This window comes from Rhamphochromis longiceps, linkage group LG20 (assembly GCF_057381845.1).
Source record: "Rhamphochromis longiceps isolate RC_006_pf linkage group LG20, R_longiceps_female_GT1.1, whole genome shotgun sequence".
Lineage (NCBI taxonomy): Eukaryota > Metazoa > Chordata > Actinopteri > Cichliformes > Cichlidae > Rhamphochromis > Rhamphochromis longiceps.
Window position 1 is genome coordinate 31660633 of NC_140576.1, and position 23180 is coordinate 31683812.

Sequence of the window (23180 nt, forward strand, 5' to 3'; positions counted from 1 at the left end):
TTTAGGTTTTCCTTTTGTAGGTAAGCCCTATCATCGAGATGGCGTCATTAGACGTTGATGGTCAAAGATCAAACATTAGGTCGCTACAGATTAATGTATTTTCTGAATGAAATATTCCTTAAATCTGCCCCAAATATTCACTTGCACTCAGGGATGAACTGATTAGATCTTGGTGGTCAGTAGTCAAGGCCACTGTGATGTTATGCCCATCCCATTTGTGAATGGAATATCTTTGGAAAGGTATTTGGAATTTTGTCCAAATTGGACACAATTATTCACTTTGATTTAAAGATAAACTGCCTAGATCTGCCATGGCCAAAGTTTCAGCTACTAAAATCCTCATAAAGGGTTATGGACAATAACTCAGAAATACAGATTCTAATTATGACAATATTCTAAACCCTTTCTAATAAAATAAGTGAATATAATACATGTGTAAAAGGTTAGCTTCACTGAAGTGTCACATTGTTTTGGAAGAAAAAGACAGTCAGTCTCACAACACAGTGACCTTGCTTTTAGCGAGCAATGCCTGTTTTGGCCTTTTTTCTGTTCTTGGAAACCTCTTACTCAGTGTGTGGTGACAGCAGCAGCGCTAGCATGAGTCAGGTCAGGCTAATTTCCGTTGCTGTAACCTGCCCTGTCCTTTGGAATGTGCACCATAATGGTTTCCACCAATTGTCTATTCTCCACAGCTCATTGCTTTATTAAATTTGAGCCTCTTATTCCTTTTCACTTTGAAACACTCTTAAGTGCATCTTCTTCGTGTGACATGTAACTCAGCTGTGACAATTTACAACTTTTCTCTTTGTTTCTTGTTTTCTTTTACAGAAACATGTGAAAAACCTTGTGAAGTTTGACCTGCAAGATAGCCTTCAGCAACACAAAGGCAAAGGTCTCCTCCACGTATTCATTACATCCATTCTCTCAACTCCCTTAGCGATTTCCTTCCAGGCCTGTTAAACATGGAGGGCCAGCAAGCATTTCGCAGAACTTTATCACTTAACCCTAAAGTGGGACCAATGGCTGCTCTACTAGGCTTCTGGCTCATAGTAATACCTGCTTTATCCAATGGGCAGACTTTTACTAGTTTCCACCCTGAACGTCGGGACTGGGTATTCAACCACCTGACAGTTCACCAAACCACAGGCGCTTTGTATATTGGAGCAGTCAACCGTGTGTACAAGCTCTCAGGCAACCTGACTCTTCTAGTCTCCCATGACACAGGCCCAGAGGATGACAACAAGGCGTGCTACCCTCCTCTGATTGTCCAGCCTTGTTCTGAGCCCCTTGTCTCAACCAACAATGTCAACAAGCTTCTCTTAATTGATTATTCCCAAAACCGGTTGCTGGCCTGTGGCAGCCTGTACCAGGGAGTTTGTAAACTCCTCAGATTGGATGACCTCTTTATCTTAGTGGAGCCTTCCCACAAGAAAGAACACTACCTCTCTAGTGTAAACCAGACTGGGACTATGTATGGGGTCATTGTGCCTTCGCAGGGCCAGGATGGGACCCTGTTTATTGGCACGGCGGTAGATGGCAAACAGGACTACTTTCCTACAATCTCCAGTCGAAAGTTGCCCCGTGACCCAGAATCCTCTGCTATGCTTGACTATGAATTGCACACAGATTTTGTGTCCTCCCTCATAAAGATACCATCAGACACACTGGCACTGGTCTCTCACTTTGACATCTACTATGTTTACGGCTTTGCCAGCGGCAGCTTTGTTTACTTCCTGACTGTTCAGCCCGAGACACCAGAAAACAGCATGTCGTCAAGCGGATCCGGCAGTGACCTGTTCTACACTTCTCGCATTGTTCGCCTCTGCAAAGATGACCCCAAGTTCCACTCCTATGTTTCCCTGCCTATTGGCTGTGTGAAGAGCGGTGTTGAGTACCGGCTACTGCAGGCTGCCTACCTTGGCAAGCCAGGACGTGTTCTCGCTGCATCACTCAATATCAGTGCCCACGATGATGTGCTCTTCACCATCTTCTCTAAGGGCCAGAAGCAGTTCCATCGCCCACCAGATGACTCAGCGCTCTGCGTCTTCACCATTCGTGACATCAATGCACGAATTAAGGAGCGCCTGCAGTCCTGCTACCAGGGAGAAGGAAACCTGGAACTTAATTGGCTGCTTGGGAAGGATGTGCAGTGCACCAAAGCGGTGAGTTATACTAAATGGATGACAAACACTTCATGCTTTACATGCACTCATCCACAGATCTCCAGATCATCCAGAGTGTGAAAGGGAGAACAATTGAAATAACCCTCTTCCATATGGTAACAATGTGAAAGAGGATTTGAAAAACTTGAAACGCTTGTTATTGGGAAATATTATTGGGATAGTATAGGAAATAATGTAAGGACACTGATAAATTGGCGAATAATTACTTGCACATTTCTGTTTTGCACATTCGTGTTTAGATGAATCAATTTATACTTTTTTTTCCTTTTAAATTCTTTGAGCTTCAAGTAGCTGAAAACCAAAAAAGAGCTATTCATTTATATAATAAGGTCTGAAATTTTTATAAATTGAGCAACTTCTACATTTAGATTCTTTCTGAAATATGCTGGTAAACAGTGAAGGGAATTACTAAGTCCTCTCAGTGAACCAGAAAAACACAGCAAGTTGTGCAAGCGTATGCTGGTTTATTTATTTATATATATATTTTTAAAGGCAATCACCCAGAAATGCTTTTGAATGCCTAGTATTGCATACTATTTTACAAATGACTCTTCTACTGCACTCAATTATTTCAAATTGTTTTGTAGCTTTGATATCAGAAAATATCCACTTTCAAGTACATTTCAATAAGAGATATTCATAAATTAGAGAGGATTTATTTTTCTTGGCAACCATCAAAGTGATAACATTCTCCTCGAGCACAACACAAGTAAACACACTCCCCTTCTAGAAAAATAAAGTGTGTGTGTGTGTGTGGTGGGGGGTGTCGCTCAAGTTACTCTGCTTCTGATGTTGGCATAATGTCGATCACACAGCAGACTATTCCTTCTGAAATCCCCAATTATGCTATAATACAAGGCCATGTATCCGTTACATGTTGTCACGTACAATTAAGGTTTCGCTCGTTCCCAGGAGGCCACAGTCCTCTGTGCTTTCATTCTTTAATTGCAAATAGGACTTTAAGAATATTAAGAATTTATGACTGGCTAAGTGTGCATGTGTGCTGTATATCTGTGTGTGCATAGGAGACACTTTTAATACTGGGTGTACAAGCAGTATGTGAAGTGTGGGGTTTAATGATATCCCTATCCTTCACTATGATGAGAACCGCACTGATCAGCTTCTTTTGTTGCTAACCCCCCCCGGGGAACTCAGTTGACCACTGCTATTAAAATCAGTAAATTCCCCATTAGCACAATGTCAGAGGTGATTGTCAGGAGGAGGGAAACATTATCTCAAGCTAGCTGTTGGACTTTATTAGCTCTGCTGAGAAGGCGGAATAAGATGTTGTAAGATGCAGAGTTGGCAGAAGAAGGGGAAATAGTGGTATAAACTGATGACACTGGGAGCCTTTTAAACTGTTGGAGCTCCATTTGGAATATTTTTCTAGTTTCCCAGAAGATTGCCCAATCATGTATGTGCATGTTTATAGTTGCTAGTTTTTATCTGCAAAGCTGCACCCCCCCTTCATTCTTTAGGCATTTATTTCCAGTAATGCATTACACTGCACCAAGCATTGTATATTTAGCCGCAGTCACATATAAAACGCAGTCCTTAAGACCAAGACTGGCTACTAAATCCATAGTACAATGTGGATTATAAAGACAGATGTCAGTGCATGTGGAACTCATATAACCTGTCCCAAATACATTTAACACCCAGATATGTCAAACATGCTGACATTGTGTGCTTGATGTTAAATCCTCAACTTAAGTAGTGTGACTACTTTCAAGTACACATACTGTACAGGGCTCGCAAAATTTCAAAATCCCTGGTAGCCCTTCGGGCAGGGACTCTTCAGTTTTTGGTAGCCCAAAATAAATGTAAGTAGCCCGAATAAAAAAGAGAGCAATTTTTTGATTGATGTTTTGTTTCCTTTACAATATTATACATTAATGTATAATATTGTAAAGGAAACAAAACATTAATCAAAAAATTGTTGAAACACAAATTACAACATTGTATAAAAATTACAATCATCAACTCAAATACTTGGTTCTAACTGAACAGAAATTTCTATGAACTTGTAAGAACTGTGTAGGACATGAATCAGTCTGTGTCAGATCCTGAATCTGACATTTCCGCTGAAGTCACGGGTAAGAGGCAAGTGGAACCAAGATCGAGGCCATTTGCTTTTTGAAGTTTGCAAAGACTGCTAAATTGTGCCAGTGGTAGTTCACTCTTTGCAACATAGTACGCTGTTCTAAACAGATTTTTCAGGTTTATTTTTAGTATGTTATTTGCAATTGGTGTTTGTTCTGGGAAAGATATTGCAGACTGAGCAATAATGCATTTCTTGCATTTCTCATGGGTTCTAATGGGGGCCTTTCTTAAAATGACTGGTCCCAGTAACAAAGGCGCTTGTCGACTCAGAAATCGAGAGAAAACCAACAACACACCTGGCAGAACATTATGTTATTTACACGGGTGCACATAAGTGGTCCGCATGTGCGCATTCGCTGTCAAAATAAAAGACGCGCACCAGATAAGAAGTTGCAACGCGCGTTTGCGTCCATATAAAAAGCACTGTTGTTGTCCGCTAGAGTGGGATTTTCACGGCACATTCCACACCACATCTCTGTGCGTTCATCATTTGTTTGAAGCCAGCTCACCTCCTGCAACCACTTTTCCGAGAATATGCGCTTCTTTTGTGGTTCGGACTCCTTCTGACATTTCTTTGGAGGTAGAGGAACACCAAAGTAATTGCTTAAAGGAGCTTCTTCGACATCTTTAAGAGTTTTAAACAAATGTCTGTCCTCCTCCAGAAAATCTTATGTACGCAAACACGCGTTGCAACTTCATATCTTGTGCGCGGTTTTTTTGGGGTTTTTTGACAGCGAATGCGCACCTGCGGACCACTTATGTGCACCCCTGGTTATTTAGCTCGTCATATTGCAGCCACAGAAATTCTTTTGTCCATGAAACCATAAAGCTGCACTTTCTTTTTGCCTTATAGTCTGATTTGTCATAACTTCTCCGTTTTGTGGTAAGCTTTTCTTTGGCTGTCACTTCTTCACCCTGACCTGTCTTATTTGGCTCAGCAGAACTAAAATATATATCGTGCTGCTTTTACACACGCACTCACATAACGGTCAGCGATTCTCTGCGTGATCAACCTCTCACATGTTTAAGCTGCGGGAGATTTCACTTGTCATGTTTGCATAGTAAGCTAACGATTGATAAGACGATGTCAGAGGAATTGGTGCGCAAATTATCATCACTCACAGATCAGTGCTGTCGCTCTCTATACACAGTTCGCGCGATTGCAAAGTGAAAGCAAAAAACAAGCGCAAATTCAAACGCAATTACAATATGTCACATATTGACAGTGGCTCACCGATGCCAATGACATAATTACCCAGCTACATTTCTGAAAGAATGCAAAAGCATTGACATATATTTTTCCTTCCTACAATAGCCCGACGGGCAGGGCAGAGATAGATTTTGGTAGCCCGACTGGAAAAATCGCTAGCCCCGGGACGTCGGGCTAGCGATTTTGCGAGCCCTGCTGTATGCTTCACATCTTTCTTTCTTTTTTTTCTTAAGTATGTTCCTATGTGACTCTGTGTGGTATTTTTTAGTGTTTGACATCCATCACAATGTGAGGTTCTTCAAGGTTAGACCAACCCAAGTGTATTTTAGCTAACTGTTAACTGTACCTTTCTTGGTTTCTGAGTAAATTACACATGCAGCTTCAGTACCTCTCGTCTGGTCTGTTGTAAACAGCAGGTAGCCAGCAAGCTCAAAGCAGAGAACTTTAATTATACCCCCAGCTCTCATTCTTGCAGACATTTTACTGTGTTCAGTTACATGCAGGCCGAGGCTGGGAATGGAACTGAGGCTGAGCCAGGGGATTCAGATACAGCAGCCAATCAAAGATTTATCACCCAGCCATTCAGCCTTCTGCCATCTGGAGATTCACACCATCTCTGTAGTCAATCCCATGGAGTAGAGCCATGATGGGATTCTTTCTGTATCACACTGTGTGTGTGTTTGTGTGTCCATGTGTCACACTATCCTCCAGTCTTGCTTTTTTTGCTCATGCCCTTAGAACTAATTAACCACTTGTGAAAGCGAAGTGGGACTGGAGTTGATAAATTTGATATACTCTGAGAGGAAAAATCTCTGAGAGCACATATCCTGTCACATCTAAACAGGGTAGCAGCTATTTTCTCAGCAGAAAATTAATATGATTTCATGTTGTGAGATGTTCAATAAGGATTAATCGCATATGTTTAATTTAGGTCTCATATAATTTGTCTCTTGAAACAGTGGTATAGAAAACTACATTTCTGCACTACTCGTGAGATTTGTTGTAAGTCAGCAGTAAAAACACAATGAAACAAAAAAATCTGCAAGAAGGTGAACAAGAAAGCTCAACCACATGGACTCCAGGGGGATTTGAGCTGTCTGCCAAGTCTACTAAGCATACATCATCTGAACAATCTAGATATAATCAGAACCAAATGGTTAGGAGCCCAACAGACCATATGTGGAATAGCTGCATGATTTTCAGGGAGTATATATTGATAAGCCGATGTCTGGAACTCACGGCTGTTCCTCAAGATAGCTGCTAGCTTTCCCATCTGATTCATACCGTCTGTGTCATCAACTTGTGTTTAAGAGAAGCCTAGAACAATTGCATACAGTACATTTGATGTTATCACCACATGAGACATGAAAATGTTAACTCACCAGATTGTTTTTTTTCTTTTTAAATACCGCAGTAGTACTCCATAGCACTCTGTGCTATTTTGGGCAAAGGGAATAAAAGGAAATGCCACAAAGTGAGGGGCGTGAGGATACAAGCGGAGGCGATTATTCCCCTTCAGCGTTATTGCTCTGTTCATGAAAATATATGTAGAAAGGTTGTACAGCCACTGTGTGAGAGACAGAGCTGCCTTCCACACATTCTCAACACAGTCTGCTTAGACCATTCTGACAGTGAAAAAGACAGAAGCAGGGATAGAAAGGAGACGGATGAGAAATGTGAGAGTAAGAAAACTAATGAGTAGGGGCTGTAAAAAGGGGATATATATTTAGAATTTGAATAAGATAGAGTTTGTGAGCAAGGGACTATGGGATATACACATGTAATGCTTGCCTGGCCATTTCACTTTAGCCTGCATGGCACATTGAGGCCAATGATACTTGGTGACTGTCAGCTGACCTGATTCAACACCAGACAGATCACTGTCTTACTTCTTATTCACCTCCTCCTCATTGCCTGTATTTTCATATCTTGAAAGAACAAGAAGTTTTCATTCTAAGCAGCTGTCTTAAGGCCCAAATTTTCCTTAAGAGCTGAATTTAAATTCACTGAGAATTCACTATAGCAGTTGTTTTCTAGTGAATAAGTAAATGTTATTAGTGCTTCTTTGGTTACATGCACATTTCTATGTTGCATAGTTATCACGCATTGTGCTCGCTAATGCCCACTGTTATCGTGCAATATGTGTATTTCTGCTGTGATGTTGTGATAGGCCAGGGTAATGAGCCACAGTGAGAGCAAGGTGGAGCTCAGTCGGGTGGAGCTGATACATATTCTTTCTGGTGTGCCCGAAAGAAAAACGTTTGTCTGGCTAAGAGACTCACGTGAGCAATTCCTCCTCACTCTGACCTTCCTCTTTCCCTCAGGCTCACCTCTCTCATCTGCCCATCTCAAACACTCTCTAACACTGCCACTATTTCCACAACTTTGGCCATCACCCTCGTGTTTCAGTCTGTCACCTTCATCTTTGGTCCTTACTGAGCTGTCTTGTTTTATAATGCTCTGTATCTCAGCCTCTCTTTACTGCTGTTGCCTCATCCTGTAAGTCTGTCTTTCTCTGGTGTATTTTTTTTCACTTCCTATTCCTACAATTCAATTCACTTTAATTACATTTTATTTATATAGGGCCAAATCACAACAATAGTTGCCTCAAGGCACTTACAGTATGTTTAATTTTAAGGAATTCTTTGCTTAATGTCACACATTACCCTGATAATCATGATCACCATTTTTTAAACATTCTTGTTATTAATTTGTAATTCATAACCTTTTTTTCTTCTGTCTTTAGCCCGTGCCCATTGATGACTCCTTCTGTGGTCTGGACATCAACCAGCCACTTGGCGGCTCTCAACTAGTGACTGGCCACACTCTCTACACTGAGACTCGGGACCGTATGACTTCTGTGACCTCTTATGTCTACAATGGCTACTGTGTAGCTTTTGTGGGTACCAAGAGTGGACGCCTGAAGAAGGTGAGTACCAACTCCCTTCCTCTTCTCATCCAGCAGTTAAAGGTCTCATGTATAAGTTCTCTGCTTGTGTTATTACTGTGATACATAGGGAGTTATACTGCTCAATAGTCCAGAGGGGACTGACACTGTGAAGTGGTCCTATTTCTGTGTAGATGGATGTTGGTCACAAGGAAACATAGCTGCTTAATATTTAATCCCAGCTGTCAAAGTGTCAGGGAGGTGTAATGGCAACAGCTAGCTCACTGTAGTGGTCATTACCAGTTCCTTGTTAAATGAGCTCTAGTGTTGCACTGTTAAGTATCCTGCACTGAACCATTAATTTTAATAGGCACCTTTCTGCTTTGGCCCACTGAGAGCCAAGGGAAAGAGCCAGCCCATGCACTGAAATTCCTAGTCTTGGTGAGAGAATACAAAGGCTACAGAGGGTTAAGGGCTCCTGGCCAGTTAATAATAATAGATTTCACACCCTAGCTACAAGAAACATGGTATTACTGTGGATTTATATTTCACTGGGAAATCTACACCACAGCTACACCGTAATGGCAAATCCCTCTGAGACCTTACATTGTAACTTACGGTGCATCTCCATAGAAATGTGTCTACAAGTCTCATCAATGCAACTCATAACTATTCGCTGCAGTTGTTGAATTTTCAGTGAGAGAATAAGAATCATGATCTCAATATAAGAAATAATAATCATAGCATCAATAAAAGGATTTACACATGTTGGCAAATTCCTAGAGGAGGATGGGGGAAACTATTGGAATGGACATGAGAGAATGTGCAAAGAAGTGAAAAACATTCAGGAACAGAAGAAAGAAATTTTAATTGTTTCTGCTGGTTGGCACCACATGTAAAACACTGGGAGACAACTGCGTGGTAATTAACGTGTAATGTCACATGCATTAGTATAAATGTCAGCAATGATGTTGGCCACTTATGTAGGTTACATTACCGGCTCAGAAGTCTAAATCAGGCATGAGATTAAACTTTTGACTAGCTGGAATAAATAGTGCAGAGGAGAAGTGCTGTTAAGTGCCGCTCTGGGTTTGATTGTCAGTCAGACACATCTATGATTTATTGATTGTTTTCAAACAGCTCTTGCACTGTTGTGTGACACTGACATTCCCCCAAACAGCTGATTAGCTATATATATTTTTATAAAAAGTATATGTTACACCAATGTAATGCATATAGGTTTAATATACAGACTCTCAGCTTTAACTTAAACATAAATAGTGTACTACTAACCACTAAACAATTGTAAGTGTTGCTATACACAGTCCCCCATTCTCAGGCGCCAAAATGTAGTTACCTGTCTGGTAATATTGTGTGATATAGCCTACTATATGTATGCATGGCTTTGGTTGAAATTTGAGTTTTCGGGTAGGCCTATCATAGTTGTCCTTTGTCTCGTGTCCAGACTGCAATTAGACAGCTAGTTGAAGGATATTGATAGATTTATTGACCTTGCTTCTCTCATTGGGCTGACTGTCTCAGTGTCATTCCAAGATCACAAATGTCAGGAGTGGAACATAAATGTCAGTGTCGTGGGTTATTTTGGTCTTCATTTTTCCATTATTAAATCAATTTACTAATCAGGCTGTTGTGTAGAGAATATTAATTTGACTTAACCACCAGTTTGAGCTTTAAATAATGTCAACTTTTTTTTAACCTTTTCATCTGTTTCAATTATTTGCAACAGAGGAGTGTTTTCCCCACTCTGTTGCTTGCATATGGTGTGTGTTTGCCTGTTTCTTTCCACACTCTTGTCTGTACCTGCCGCTCGCAATCACCCATTTCCCTCTGCTATGTCCTTAGTCTGTTTCAAAATCCATGCAAAATAGCCTTCTGTGCATCTGTGTGACTACATACAGAGGCGTGACTGTAACCACAGTAACGCTAAGGTGGGGCAGGAATTAATCAGGATATGAGAAGCGCACCTAGACAAAAGGTACCACGGTCCAGTGGTCAGAATATAAAAAAAGCAAGCAGTCACCCACAGAGAATGATCCCATGACACACAGAATATGGTTTCACTAACAGAGCACATTAGAAAGTTCAAATGATGTGTTGTCTTAATATTTATGATTATAATAATCTTCTTACTATGAGGTGGCTGAAGTGAGAAAATAGTGGAAAAAGTTTAACTCTGTTAAAATATTCTCAGTAATGTGAATGAACTCAGCACGAGATTATATTAAGTGTAGAAATCAAAATGTCTGCCATAATGAAATATTAATTGTATATTTCTGTGACATTCCCAAAACTTAAATTGCATTTTGCGTTGTTAACTCAGGTTTTTACTGCTAAATAAAAGGTTGTGTTTTAGTGTGGTCTTGCTGTCAAAGTAAGTTTGGAGGACTTTAATTGAACCTAATTTGCTTTTGATCGCGTGAGAATATATACACTCTTCTGCTGTGCAGAAATTTGCAAGCAGATGTGCTGTTGGATAGTGAAACGTGATGATTTGCATGAACGCAAATGATCAACAATGTACAAGCTCTGACTGCTGGGAGAATGACAGAGAATTGGGATTCCCCTGTAGCAATTTGCAGCAGCTTAAAAAAAGCTGTTTTCATGTATAATGACTAATTAGTAATTAAGAATAATCAGTCTGTCTGAAGTATGCATTGTTTACACTGAATGTTATTCAACACCCTGGCTATCCCCTCCACCCCACCCTTCTCCCAGCCTGCCCTGCCATGCCGTGGCACAGGGAGGGCAGAGGGATTGGGTGACCTAAAGAGTATGAGCTACAGTTTCCTCTGCAGAGGGATGATAAGCTCCTACAGAGTTGCATGAGACACCTACATGGAGTAGGATGCTGGAGGCTTCCTGCAGATCTGAGCATGACACAGCTAGGGTGACAAGATTTGTTGCTTTGCTGGTGATACAGTGCTATACCTCCAGCTCTTTCATGCATCCAAGAAAGACAGACAGATGGGGAAAGGGAGGGGTGTGGTGCATAGGGATGCACGATTACAGGATGTGAGTGTGAGCCACGATGAGCAAAAAACAGGAAACAGAGTAGCAGGAATAGGCATCTTTAGAAGAAGAAGCAAGAAGGTACTAGGGGAGGGAGGAAGAGACCGTCGAAATGTGAATTTTGTGCCGCCAAAGAAACCAGGGCTGCACCACTGCTTGTAATTGGATTGGCTCCCTTCCCAAAGAATACCCCCTCCCCATCCTTCCACTCAATGCTTCCCCATTCAATCCCACTCCTCCTTCCCTCCCTCCATTTCCCTCCTGCTTTCCCTGCAGATCAGCTCCCGTATATGCTGCTGTTTCCTTGGCTTTGCGGGAACATGGCAAAGCATGAGGGATGATGTTGGTGGATATCGCTGCCTGTGGCAGGCTTTTGTAGGGGATTGATTGAGGAAGAGGGGTTCAGAGGGTGGGGGAGTAAGCAGACACCAAAGTAAGAAAAATGCATATATAGTGTGGCACACTGCAGGAAACAATAACACTACACAGGAGTCTCATACAGTGCTGCAGCAAAAAATATTCTGTCGTGATGTTAACAGAGTGTGAAGTCATTGCATTTTGCTGAGAGATGTGGGAACAAATGGGCATCTCATATACTTTATGAACTTAGAGAATTTCACTGCAAGCATAGACTAACACATGCATAAGCTGTGTGGTTGAATGTGTTGTGAGACTTCCATAAATTGGGTGTGGACTTCTGGGTGGTGTTCTTGAAGGCAGTGATTGATGTTGGAGGCCAGTAGGTGTTCACCTCAGCAGAAAGCTGTAGAAGACGCCCAGTACACCAACCCTTATGAATGTGTTTTAGCGATTGGAAAAACATTATTTATCCCAGTCAAAGCTATCATTACAGATCTTCTAGTGAGGTGGTAGTCCTGCTCTTAAGTTAATGTATTATTTAAATTCTAGAGCAAGATGTAAAGTAATTGTGTCCAGACTGCATATTATCCACATCAGCCTCTATCATCTATGTTATCACGCAGAAACCAAAGATGGCTCTGTGGGTGAACTTTATAAAGATAGGCAATCTGCTATGCAATTGGACACACATTACCCAAGAATTGCATCATCCAAGTTAAAACTGACTGTGTGTGGTTCACTTTTTGCTGGGGAGGAGGCATATCCCATATGGGGACTGGGATTGGTGGGAATCAACGATGGCATTGTGGAGCAGAGGAGCTGCGGAAAGCATTGCCTTTGATATAGATGGGGATGGAGGGCACTGCTGCACATGTAAAATTAGATGTTGAAAGAAGCCAGAACAAAAAATGAATGGGAAAGTTAAAGCATGTTCAGCAGAGGGGCAGAGGGGCATTCACGATTCCCATCTTAATTGGAATCAGACAATGAGAAGAAACATCCTCTATCCCTGTTTTTCTCACAAGCTCAACAGAGTTGTTGAACCTGGGACCATAGGGATACATTCCCAAATGGTAGGCTCCCATGTATTCTAAATCCTGCAAAACTATTAAGATCCAAACAGGCTTTGTGATTACATTATGAAAAGGTAACTGAGTCATGAAGGATTGGCATAATCTGTATAGCTATTGTACTGTACACTTTACAAACAGCAATTATCTTAGTAAATGTCGGCTAGTTTACCCTTCAGTGTTTTGGTTTGGATTAGGCGAACAAAAACCAAAAATGGAAAAGTTTGTTGTTGTTTTTTTTCTGTCATGCCCTGATGAATAATGGGGTAATTGGTTTGGATAATATGTTTTGTAGCTAAAAGAGGCAACTTAAAAGGGTGGTTCAGGTGTTTAACTGGACAAATGTCCTGTAGATCTGGTTAACGTAGCAGAGTGTGCGCAGCTTACTCACATGGCTCCCACAGTAGCCTGAAGAACAGCAGGGTTGTGTGTGTTGTGTAGACAGTGATGTTGGGGGGGTCACTGAGGGGAACAGCTGATCACAGGGCATAAAGTATTCCAGACTTAAAAGGCTTGTAAATGCAAGCAGCTGCTACTACAGGGTCCTGGTGGACAAGTGACCATCCTCCCTCCAACCCCACTCTCGCCCTTCTATGCTGTGGTTACCCCGAACAGAGAGGGTGATTTTGCAATGAACCTCTGTGAATTATTTCTTGGATTTGTTGCTCTGAGAAAGAATACGATCAGAGCAACTTGGGTGTCTGGCCTGTCAGCCAAGAGGTTGCTCACCTGTCTTTGTGTGGCCTGGCTTTGCCTGGCATGGATTTTTATGTGAAATTGATGGATTAGCTCAGCAAATTTACTCACTGCTTTCCAACCCTTGACTTTTGTTTTCACTGTAGCCCGGCTATGTTGTCTAAATAGTAATGCACAAGGATACTGGGGCAGTAATGAAGGAGAGAAAGAAAGTAGAACAGGTGGAAAAACTGAGTCGGTGAAATAATAATAGACACAAAGATGAACATCTAGAGTAAAAGAGGGAGAGAAGCACTAAATATCATTGAGGATGATGTCCATAGCAACAGCTGAAGCTCATGGCAACAACTGAAAGGAGGCCCATCCTGTTCCCCCAGGGGTACAAATTATTTTGAAAACAGAAGTGAGCCATCCTGTCAGCTGCATCCCTTAAAACGCGCTAACACAGAGTGACTATGTGGAAATATGAAACCTAACCTCTTTTTATGGAAAATGTTCAGTTGTTGTTCATAATTGCAAAAACGAATTCCAAAAACCTAAAAACACAGAAAATTAATATTTTTAACGGCTTTATTAAAGATCTTTGTAGTCCCTACACAACATAAATTAACCTCACAATACAATACAATACAATACAAAGAAATACAATTACAAGTGAAAAGAACTGTCACAATCGCCACCAGGTAGAACTTATTTCCAGTCATCATAGTCAGTAATTGCTATTTCTCACTGAATGCTTTATATAATAACAATTGCATCACTTAGATTGAATAGTGTGTTCTACTTAATCCCAGACTGAACAAATAATTGCATTCCATTGTTAAATTATTGTTTGTTTTGCCTTGTGTGGTTAAAATTAAATGGAAAAACATCACACGAAATACACCTATTTATGGAGCAACTGACATTTTAGATAAAAAGTGGCATGTATGAGCGATTCTTTAACTGATATTACAGCTGTGTTATGCACCTATTACAACCATCTTTGTGGGTCTCTCTCTCCTTGATTGCTGGCAATCTTTTTGATCACTATCAATACAGCCTCAGTTTCCCTACTAGAAACAGCTGAGCGCTTGGCATACCCTCTAGAAATCACTGTTGCTGGTCAAATAATTTTTTTCCTCCCAGCACAATTTCCAGCACATCCACAGAGAGGCTGGATCAAACCAACACAATATCCAAAACTGCGAACAGAGGCAAATTTAATTTGTGTAGCTTTTGTGTGTGGTACCTGAGAGACTATCTTTTTTTACAATTTCAAAAAAAAGAAAAAAAGTACAGTAAAGCTCTGTCTTGTGGAATTAAACTGTCTGATCAACAGCAGGATATGGGGGGGAAGGAACTTCAGCCAGGACTGAAGAAGTCCTCTGTTGGGTGGTTATTGAGACTATAAAACTACTTTCATTGGCATGTTAAATCTGGAAGAATCATATTTTTTGTATTCTGTTTATTTTAAATGATATATTTGTGTAGAGGCTTTGTATCTTTGGGTGTAAAGATGGGTGCCATAAATGTTTAATTACCACAACCATCTCTCTAGTCCAGCTCAACCCCAGCTTGTTTATGGATTTTTGGACTGGCAGGATGCCTGTGTGACCTTTTCGATCCTGGCCTCTACTTGCTCCTGCCCAGTCTGTTACCCTGAGCCAGATAAAGAGGTGGCCAGCGGCATCCCCAGCCAGCAGGAGCAGGCTGTGCCTTTCATGGCTCTCTTTAGAGCACAAGCTTCTCTATCTGCCAGACCTGGTCAAGGCTTCCCTAAACACTTCACTGTTAAAAGGCCAGCAGAAGACCAAGAGCCCCTGCTGTTCCATTCATCTGAGCTTTATATCTCTTTTTTTCTTTGTCTGCCTGATTTACTCACTTTCTGTCAGTCGTTCCGTCTCATTCCCCCTGTCTTTTCATAGCAGTGAGTTAAATGTAGCCAGGTCAGTCAGCTTGGTTTCTGCTCAGTTTTTTTCTCTTCCCTCTCATGTCTCGCTTTCTACCCCATTCTCTGTCTCAGTCTCTAACTCTTTCTGCCACTCTATTTTTCCTCCTTTTTGCTGCTCAGACTTTTACAATGACACAGCCTACCCTGCAGTGATCTCATTAATCACATTCAAACAGCTCTATGTTGCTTTCTCTCCTTCCATGTGTCTCCCTCTCCTTTCACTTCCTCTAATTGCCTGCTCTTTTCTCTGCCAGTGTTTCGAAGGAAGTGTTTTTCATTATCTAACAACAGGAGACAAATACTCATGCAGTGCATACATTTTACAACAGATGAATTTTATACATGTAGGCTTTATTTAGCCTAAAGGTATTCATTCACCTATGCCAAAATGTCATCCGAATCCCGAAAGAGACAAAGTCTGATTCACACATGTCCCTAAATGTGTTGTGCACTACTTATTTATTCATTTACCTTTGTCTGAACAGAACTTTTTTTTGTGAGACCTTTCATTAGCAATGCATTTTATTACTATTATTTAGGAGACAAATATTCCCCGTAGAGTGTGTCCCATAATTGGACTAACTTCACAAGTGAGATTAATTAACCCATTGTTGATTAGAGCCACTTTTCACTGGAGATTGTCTAAAGAAAAAGCCTTGCAGTAATCTAGCTTCTTCAGCATGTTTTCCTATTGATTAGGCTTCAAATTGTGTTAATGGCGGAGTTATGTAGCTTGAACTTTTTGTTATGTTTAAAAACTCTCACTTTTAAACTTTTGTTTGCATGGAGAGCTGTAAGTGAAGTCTGTGTCATTGCTTTGTGTGACTTTTATTAATGTGTGAAGCCATTGTGGTGTTAGGATTAAGAAGCCACATCAAACGCAGATCCGTGTCTTCCAGGATACACAGAAAGGTAAACAAGTTGGGAAAAAGCTGAATGTTCTCTTCATTTCTAATGAATATTGTATTTTCCAAAATTTCCAGCCAATTGAATTTGTAATATAAAACGCACAAAAATACTGTATGTTCAGAACATGAGGGCGCGTTGGGAGGCAGCTTATCCCAGCCTATCAGTTTTAGCTGTTTAGTCTGCTGCTAGTGTAGGCACCACAGGGAGAACATTTGAAATTCATAGAAATAGTTATCAGTTTTTGCTATTGATCTGTTACTCTGGAAATGGTATAGTATGGGTGTAAGCCTTATTTATTTATTTTCTTTTTGCCTGAGGTATGAATTTCTGAGATGAAATGTCTTCCAGTAGTTCCACCAATCAAAGAGGAAAAATTTCTTTCAGCTGAATGAACTTTAAGTATTCAGCACTTGACTTGTGTCCCTTCTGCAGCAAGTGTGAAATGGAACACAGTTCTGTTTTCTTCTTCATTTTCTCCACTGACCTTGCTGAAATAGACAGGCAGAAAAGGACGGCTAGCTAAAGAGTAAACATCTTTAGGACAGAATGGCGAAAAAAAATAGAGAAAATAGATTAGCAAGCAACATCTGTCAAAGTGGATGACTGGCTCAGTGCCAGGCTTTATTGATTTGCTTTACAAAGCACTTGAATGGGCCAGATAACTGTGATTAGCCAATTCATTACTGCTGGCTCTTAGAGTGGTCCAAAATTAGATAAAAGGAGGAATAGGAAGGACAGAGGGGGATAAGAGCAAACTTGTACTTTGTAAACTTGAACAGAAACTCCAGCAGTGACCCACTATAGAGGGAATCTTTTTGAAGTTCGTGGTGAATTTTCCATATTTTACATGCATCTTAATGATCGTCCTCATTAGAAGCAGTTAGAAAATTTAAAAAAGAAAAGAAAGCCATGCCTTGTTTATGTGTTTGATATCATGCATAATCATTCCAGATTACACAAGCAATGAAAACAACATTCCTCTCATCTATTTTGCAAATGTGTACTTCCATTTCAATAAGCTTATAGTGCCAATAGATCTTATAAATGAGAATTGTTTGGGCTTTGATGATATACTAAACCGTTGTCTATGCTGAGACAAACTGAGTGTGACAGCTACTAATGTTTCTGTCTGATAGTGAGACAGCTTTACTGCTTCTACTTCATACAAGACAGCAGCAGCTATCAGTTCCTTTAGAGTTAGGCTTGTCCTGGTGACAGCATTGTTTAATGCATTTCTGTGATCACACAATGTTTACAGGAAGCTTTAATGGGCGCTACACAAATCATTTCTTTGATACATGCTTTTAGTCATTGAATAGTCATCTGCTTATCATACATTATGGATGTTATGACAATAAAAATTGGGGATTGTAGTAATGTGCCTCATTCTTTCTTGTTGTGACATTAAATACCACAGCTGTCCGGTTTCCCATTGAGGTTTTGCCTCTTGGTTAAATGTCTGACAGTGAAGGATTGAGGCAAGCAGACCCTTATCGTTCACCCTTATTTTCCTTTCGCAATGATTTCCTTTTTACATTTTATTTTCTGTGCACGGTGTAACTCCCAGAGTTCTCTGTCTTTACTCACTCTTGCCCTCACACTTTTCATCTCTCTTCCTTACAACAAGGCTGTCAAGTAACTGCACCTAGCCATCAGCCTAATGAACAGTGATACAGTACTAATAGCATGTGATAATATTTCAAGCCACTGGTAATCTCCGCTCACTCAGCCTGCTCATCACTTCTGAGACACACACTCACACCTATACACGCACTCACACAGGGCATCTCTTTTCTTGACAACTGTATGTCAGATCTTGGCCTCATGCTGTCATGAAAAAGAGCTGTCAGCCGAGACTCCCTCTTAATAGTCCAGCTGTCCAGCAAAGAAAAGTACAGTCTTAATGCAAGCGGACATTTCTTTCTGCATAGCTTGTAACACTTTGTACCAGAGCGTCCATTCAAACGTCTTTTTCTTCTGTTTTAAAGACCCTGTTATCCATGTATCTATTTTTATATTACTCCATTATATCATACATTTTTCCACTCAAAAATCATAGATGAATTACTAATTTATGTCCCTAAATATTAATGAGTGTACAATGTACAACACTTTTAATATTTTAATTTCAGAGAGCAGACCACTTGAGCACAATGCTTTATAGTCACATAAAGATCATATAGAGTATTAGATGCTAGAAACATTAATTGAGAATGTACTTTAGAATGAAGAGAAATGAAGAGAAACTCTAAGCTATGTGAAATGTGTGAAATGTCAGAATGCGTCTGTGGTTAGATTGCTTGACAGGTTCATTGTACAATGGAAGGAATGGAGAAAAGGTGCAGAGCTGCACATAATAACTGTGACCCAGACAAAACTGAATACGAGGGCATATATGTGGTTTTTGAAAAGCACCTGTACTTCCAGAAAACCCATGGCAGGCCACTGAGAGAGCATGAACAAGGTCACGATATCAAAGAACTTAGCAGGAGCTAGAGGCCTCAGCCAGCCATAGGTCAGCTCAGCTACTGCTGTTATTCATTAAACACTAATGGTTAGCGGTTGGGAAAACATTATCTGGGCCTCTGGTAACTTGACTAATGCAAAGGGTCAGGGTCGGAGCCAGGGGTGAGGCATCCCAATGTGTGGTGACATGGGCCCACTGTGTCAGACTGGATTATTGGTCGAGGCACAGACATGATAATTTGATGGAATCACAACACAGCCTCAAACTACTGACGTTCCTAATTTTCACTCTGTTTAAAAGGGCAGTTAAATATTTCTGTTTTGGTGTAATTGGTAGCCACAGTGTGGTGCTGCCACAAGCAGCTGTTTGCTCAGTGGGGTGTGTGGATAGAGGTGGTGTGTCTCGTGTTTGTGTGCTTGTGCGTTTGAGCTGTATTAGTTGGCTGTGGCAATGAATCAGTTCGGTTTGTGTCATGTTTGGGCGTTGTAGGGCAAGCATTTTGTCAGCATCATTTGCATGTTGCGTCTCTGAGGTATTGTGCCTTTTAGTCTACAAACTGTTTAATTTTAATACGTGCCATAACATAAGTGGTTCCAAGTTTGTTTACTGTGTGTTTTATAAGGTGTACACATGTTGATAATATTATTTAGTCAGGTGCACATAGAGGTTTTACGCAGTTATTTGTATGTGGGAGGTGTGCGAAAACTCCCTTGATCATACATTCAAAGACACTTGGTTTCACTCTATTTCAAGAGTGTTTCATCACATGAAAACGAATGCACACACACACACACACACACACACACACACACACACACACACACACACACACACACGCAGACACACACAGTGGGGAAAGAGGAGGGGGTTGCCCTCTAACTGATTAGGAAACGAGAAACACTTGTGTCATGAGTTTTCACCCTAATAAGTCCAGATTGTTGCAGCTGGGTGAACATTTGGTTGCAGGTATGCTGTGTTTGGGCTGCAAGCTGGATTAGAGGAGAGGGGAGAGGAGGGAGGGAGGGAGGCGACTGTTGGGTTGGAAGGTGTGTTAGATCAGATGACTGTGTCGTTCTCCCCAGGATCATCAGCTGAAAGGGAATAGGACGGTGTTTGGGTTACACCATGCTGGTAGTGATGTCCTCTTTGAATAAGACACACTTGAACAAAGTACAGCTGATCAGATTAGTGTGGCTGATCAGGCTTCTCAGCAGGTTGTTGGCTCCCACTGTCTGAACATCTTGAGTAAGAAATGTTGTTAATTCTAAACACAATGAAGAACAAAGAGAGTAGATTAAAGGGATATAGCAAGAATTTTTGCTGTTGTGTTGCAAATTCGTGTGGGATCAGTAGAGCTCTAGCGGTTAACATTGTAAACATCTATTTGTTCAAGGTTTTTTTTTTTTTGTTTTTTTTCCACATGCAATTTTCTCAAGGGCAAAAATACTCTTTCTGACATTAGAGAAAAATTCTACAATGATCTATGGGACTCAGGCTGAAACAATGGTAGTAGGATGAATTTTACCGTTCCACTTGTGCTGGGCTGTATTGTTAACTGTGCTCTTGTTACAAGGAGGAAATTGTTTCTGTTTTGGAGACCTGATGCATCTCTCTTCAAAGACTAAAAATCATTGAAACAACATCAGAGGAGCAGCAAACAAAGAATATCACACAATAGGCAGCATCTTAGTTTCACTCTCCATTTCTTTTCGATTTATTTTTTTCATATTCTGCTGCTGTGTACTGCTATCCACTTTTATTTTTTTCCTCAAAGTCCAGTCCTCATTCCTGTCTCTGCCCTCTTCTATCTGTATTTTTCATTCTCCGTGGCTTTTCACCCTTTATCCATCCAGACCAAGTCACAATCCCTTATAAGGCCAAGGGAAGCCCCCATCTGGCCTCTTATTTCCCTATCAGATCTGTAGTAACAGACAGGATTTATACAGGATCAAGCCTGGAATGTGAGGCTGCCTCTCCGACGGCTATGCCACAAACCCCGCTATGCTCTCTGCTCCGAAGCACAAACCTGGTCAAGCCTCCTCTTGTTCCCTCGCTCCCTCTGCTCTTCTTGCAGCTTCTCTAGCCTCTATTTTACCCACATTTCACCAAGCTCGTCTTCCTAAATCTCTCCTTTCTGCTTTTCCTTGTGTTTCTTCTTTCCTGTCTGTTTTTCTTCCCAGCTACACCTCTCATCTGCCAGTATCCTCCATTTCCAACCACGCTATCACCAAACGCTTACTCATGCTTCTCTTGTCTCGGCAGCATCTTAGCAAAGCACACATTCACGTTTGGGGACAGAAACACAGCATGCTCAAATGTTTGCTTGCTCTAAGTTTATAGCTTACGCTAAAATGGAGCCGCAGACGGCTAAACGAGAGACTAAGCCACATCTGAGACCAAGACAAAAAGAGGAATGCAGTAAAGCCAAACAGAACAACACCACAACAAACATTCTTAAAACAGACTCATAGCATCTGTGGTTAAAAGCTCTCTTTCCTTCAAAATCATCATTACAACTCTCTGTTTTTATGTCTCTTTCTATGCTTTATGCACTCTCCGAGCCTGTTCCTCATTACAATTTGATGTTACCACAGGCTTTCTTCCCCTCCCTGCCGAGCTTTAATATGTAAAGTGTCGACTTTCCTGTGTGTGTGTGTGTGTGTGTGTGGTTTGGTTTGTTGTCGTAGTGAGTCTGTTTCTGATTAGGCCGGCTCTCACTAAGCCTTCCCTTTACTGCCACATTTGGGCCTTGCTTGGCAGTGGAACTTTTAGTGAATCTCATCCAGACCTTAATTGTTTTAAAAGGCTGGCAGACCCGCTTTTCTCTTTGGCTCTCCATTCTCTCTTGCATCTCTGCTTCCATTCCACCACAGATTCCTTTGTTCCTCAGTTCTCTCTCTGGGTCTGACACAAATGGAGGGATATAGGGATGAGAGGGGATCTCATATAGCCTATAATGCTCATCTCCACTGGGGCTTGTATGGCTCATTAACCTACGTTAGTCTCCACATGGCTCCATTAAAGAGAGACACCTGGCTCCCAAGAGCCGAACAGGGAAAAGACAAGTCCAGTGTGCTTTACCTTCATTGGCATCCTAAACACACATAGGGAAAGGACTCATTACACAGGAAGAATGACACATTCAGGACTCCCTGACCTTTGTACTCCTGCAGCACTTCCTCTTTTGTGGCTACAACCGTCATTGATTCTGACATTTTATGTATTGTCATGTCAGCTGCACTGTAATGGGATCTGTATACCACACTGAAATGATGAGATCCACATTATATACAAGAGGCTTTCCAACAAACAAATAACAAGTAGCACTGCCTCTCGCTTTAAAGGAAATCTGAGTGTTGAATTTGAACGACACAGGAGAAAAGCTCCAGCACTTACACACAGCAGCTCTATTCAGCTGGAAGAGGCTGTAAGCTTTCGGTACAGTGGCAGTTCTCAGATTAACCCAAGTCCTTTTCAGAGCCAGGAAAGCATCAGTTACATTGCGGGTTACGCATTGAAATGTATACTCCCAAGTTATTGCCAGTGAAAAGCCTAAATCTTATTTGGGCAATGCTTCCTAAATCTGTGTTCTTGTCCCATGGCTGGCTCTGGTTAATCTGCTTGGTGGGGACTTAGCCTTTCTAATGTTCCTTCCATCCACCCCACAACACAGGGGATTGCTGAGATAAGCAGAAAATTTCCCCACACTATGACACCTGGCCAAAAAGTAAATTCCGTAAGTTGTCTTATTATGAAAACAGATGGACAGAGATGCAGGCTATCAATCTTTGTTAAATTTTCAGGATATACGGTAACTTTGTTCTTTGTTTTTCTTTCTCCACCCATCTGTCCTACTCAGTCACTCCTTTATATTTTATTCCCCTTACATATCTCTTGACAATGCATTTCTGGCGCTATAGAGCATGGAAGTTGAGCTGCCTCACTTTAATGTCAGACTCCATGTTTTCCGCAATACTGACCTCTTTGTCTTCTGCTGCCTGCAGTTTCAGTGTCGTCTACTCTTCATTTCTTCTTCTTATTCCCCAGTACTCCCTCTCACCCAGTGTGAGAAAGTGTGTGTGGGTGAGTGAGAGAGAAAGGGAGAGGGAGCGTGCTTGTTTCTGGCAGACAAGTGGATCTTAAGGAGTTACCATGACCTGGAACTATTTGTAGAATCTCTTTTCACCATTTTAACATTTTATCCCCCCCCCCACACACACACACACACACACACACGCACACACACACACCCTTTCCCTTCACTCAGCACATTTCTCTTCTATTGCATCTGGCTGCTTCTTATTCTTCAGCCCATCTCCAGTGCTAAGAAAT

At 41.2% G+C, this 23180-nt stretch overlaps 1 protein-coding gene across 1 annotated transcript in view; it reads left to right on the forward strand.

Moving 5' to 3' along the window:
- The window catches only part of plxna2 (plexin A2), a 166234-nt gene that overhangs the window by 22978 nt on the left and 120076 nt on the right, over positions 1 to 23180 (forward strand). Inside the window, exons 2-3 of the mRNA XM_085395036.1 lie at positions 829 to 2162; positions 8243 to 8425. Of these exons, the coding sequence (XP_085251162.1) occupies positions 963 to 2162; positions 8243 to 8425 (1383 nt within the window). The 5' untranslated portion in view covers positions 829 to 962. The remainder of the gene's footprint in view (positions 1 to 828; positions 2163 to 8242; positions 8426 to 23180) is intronic.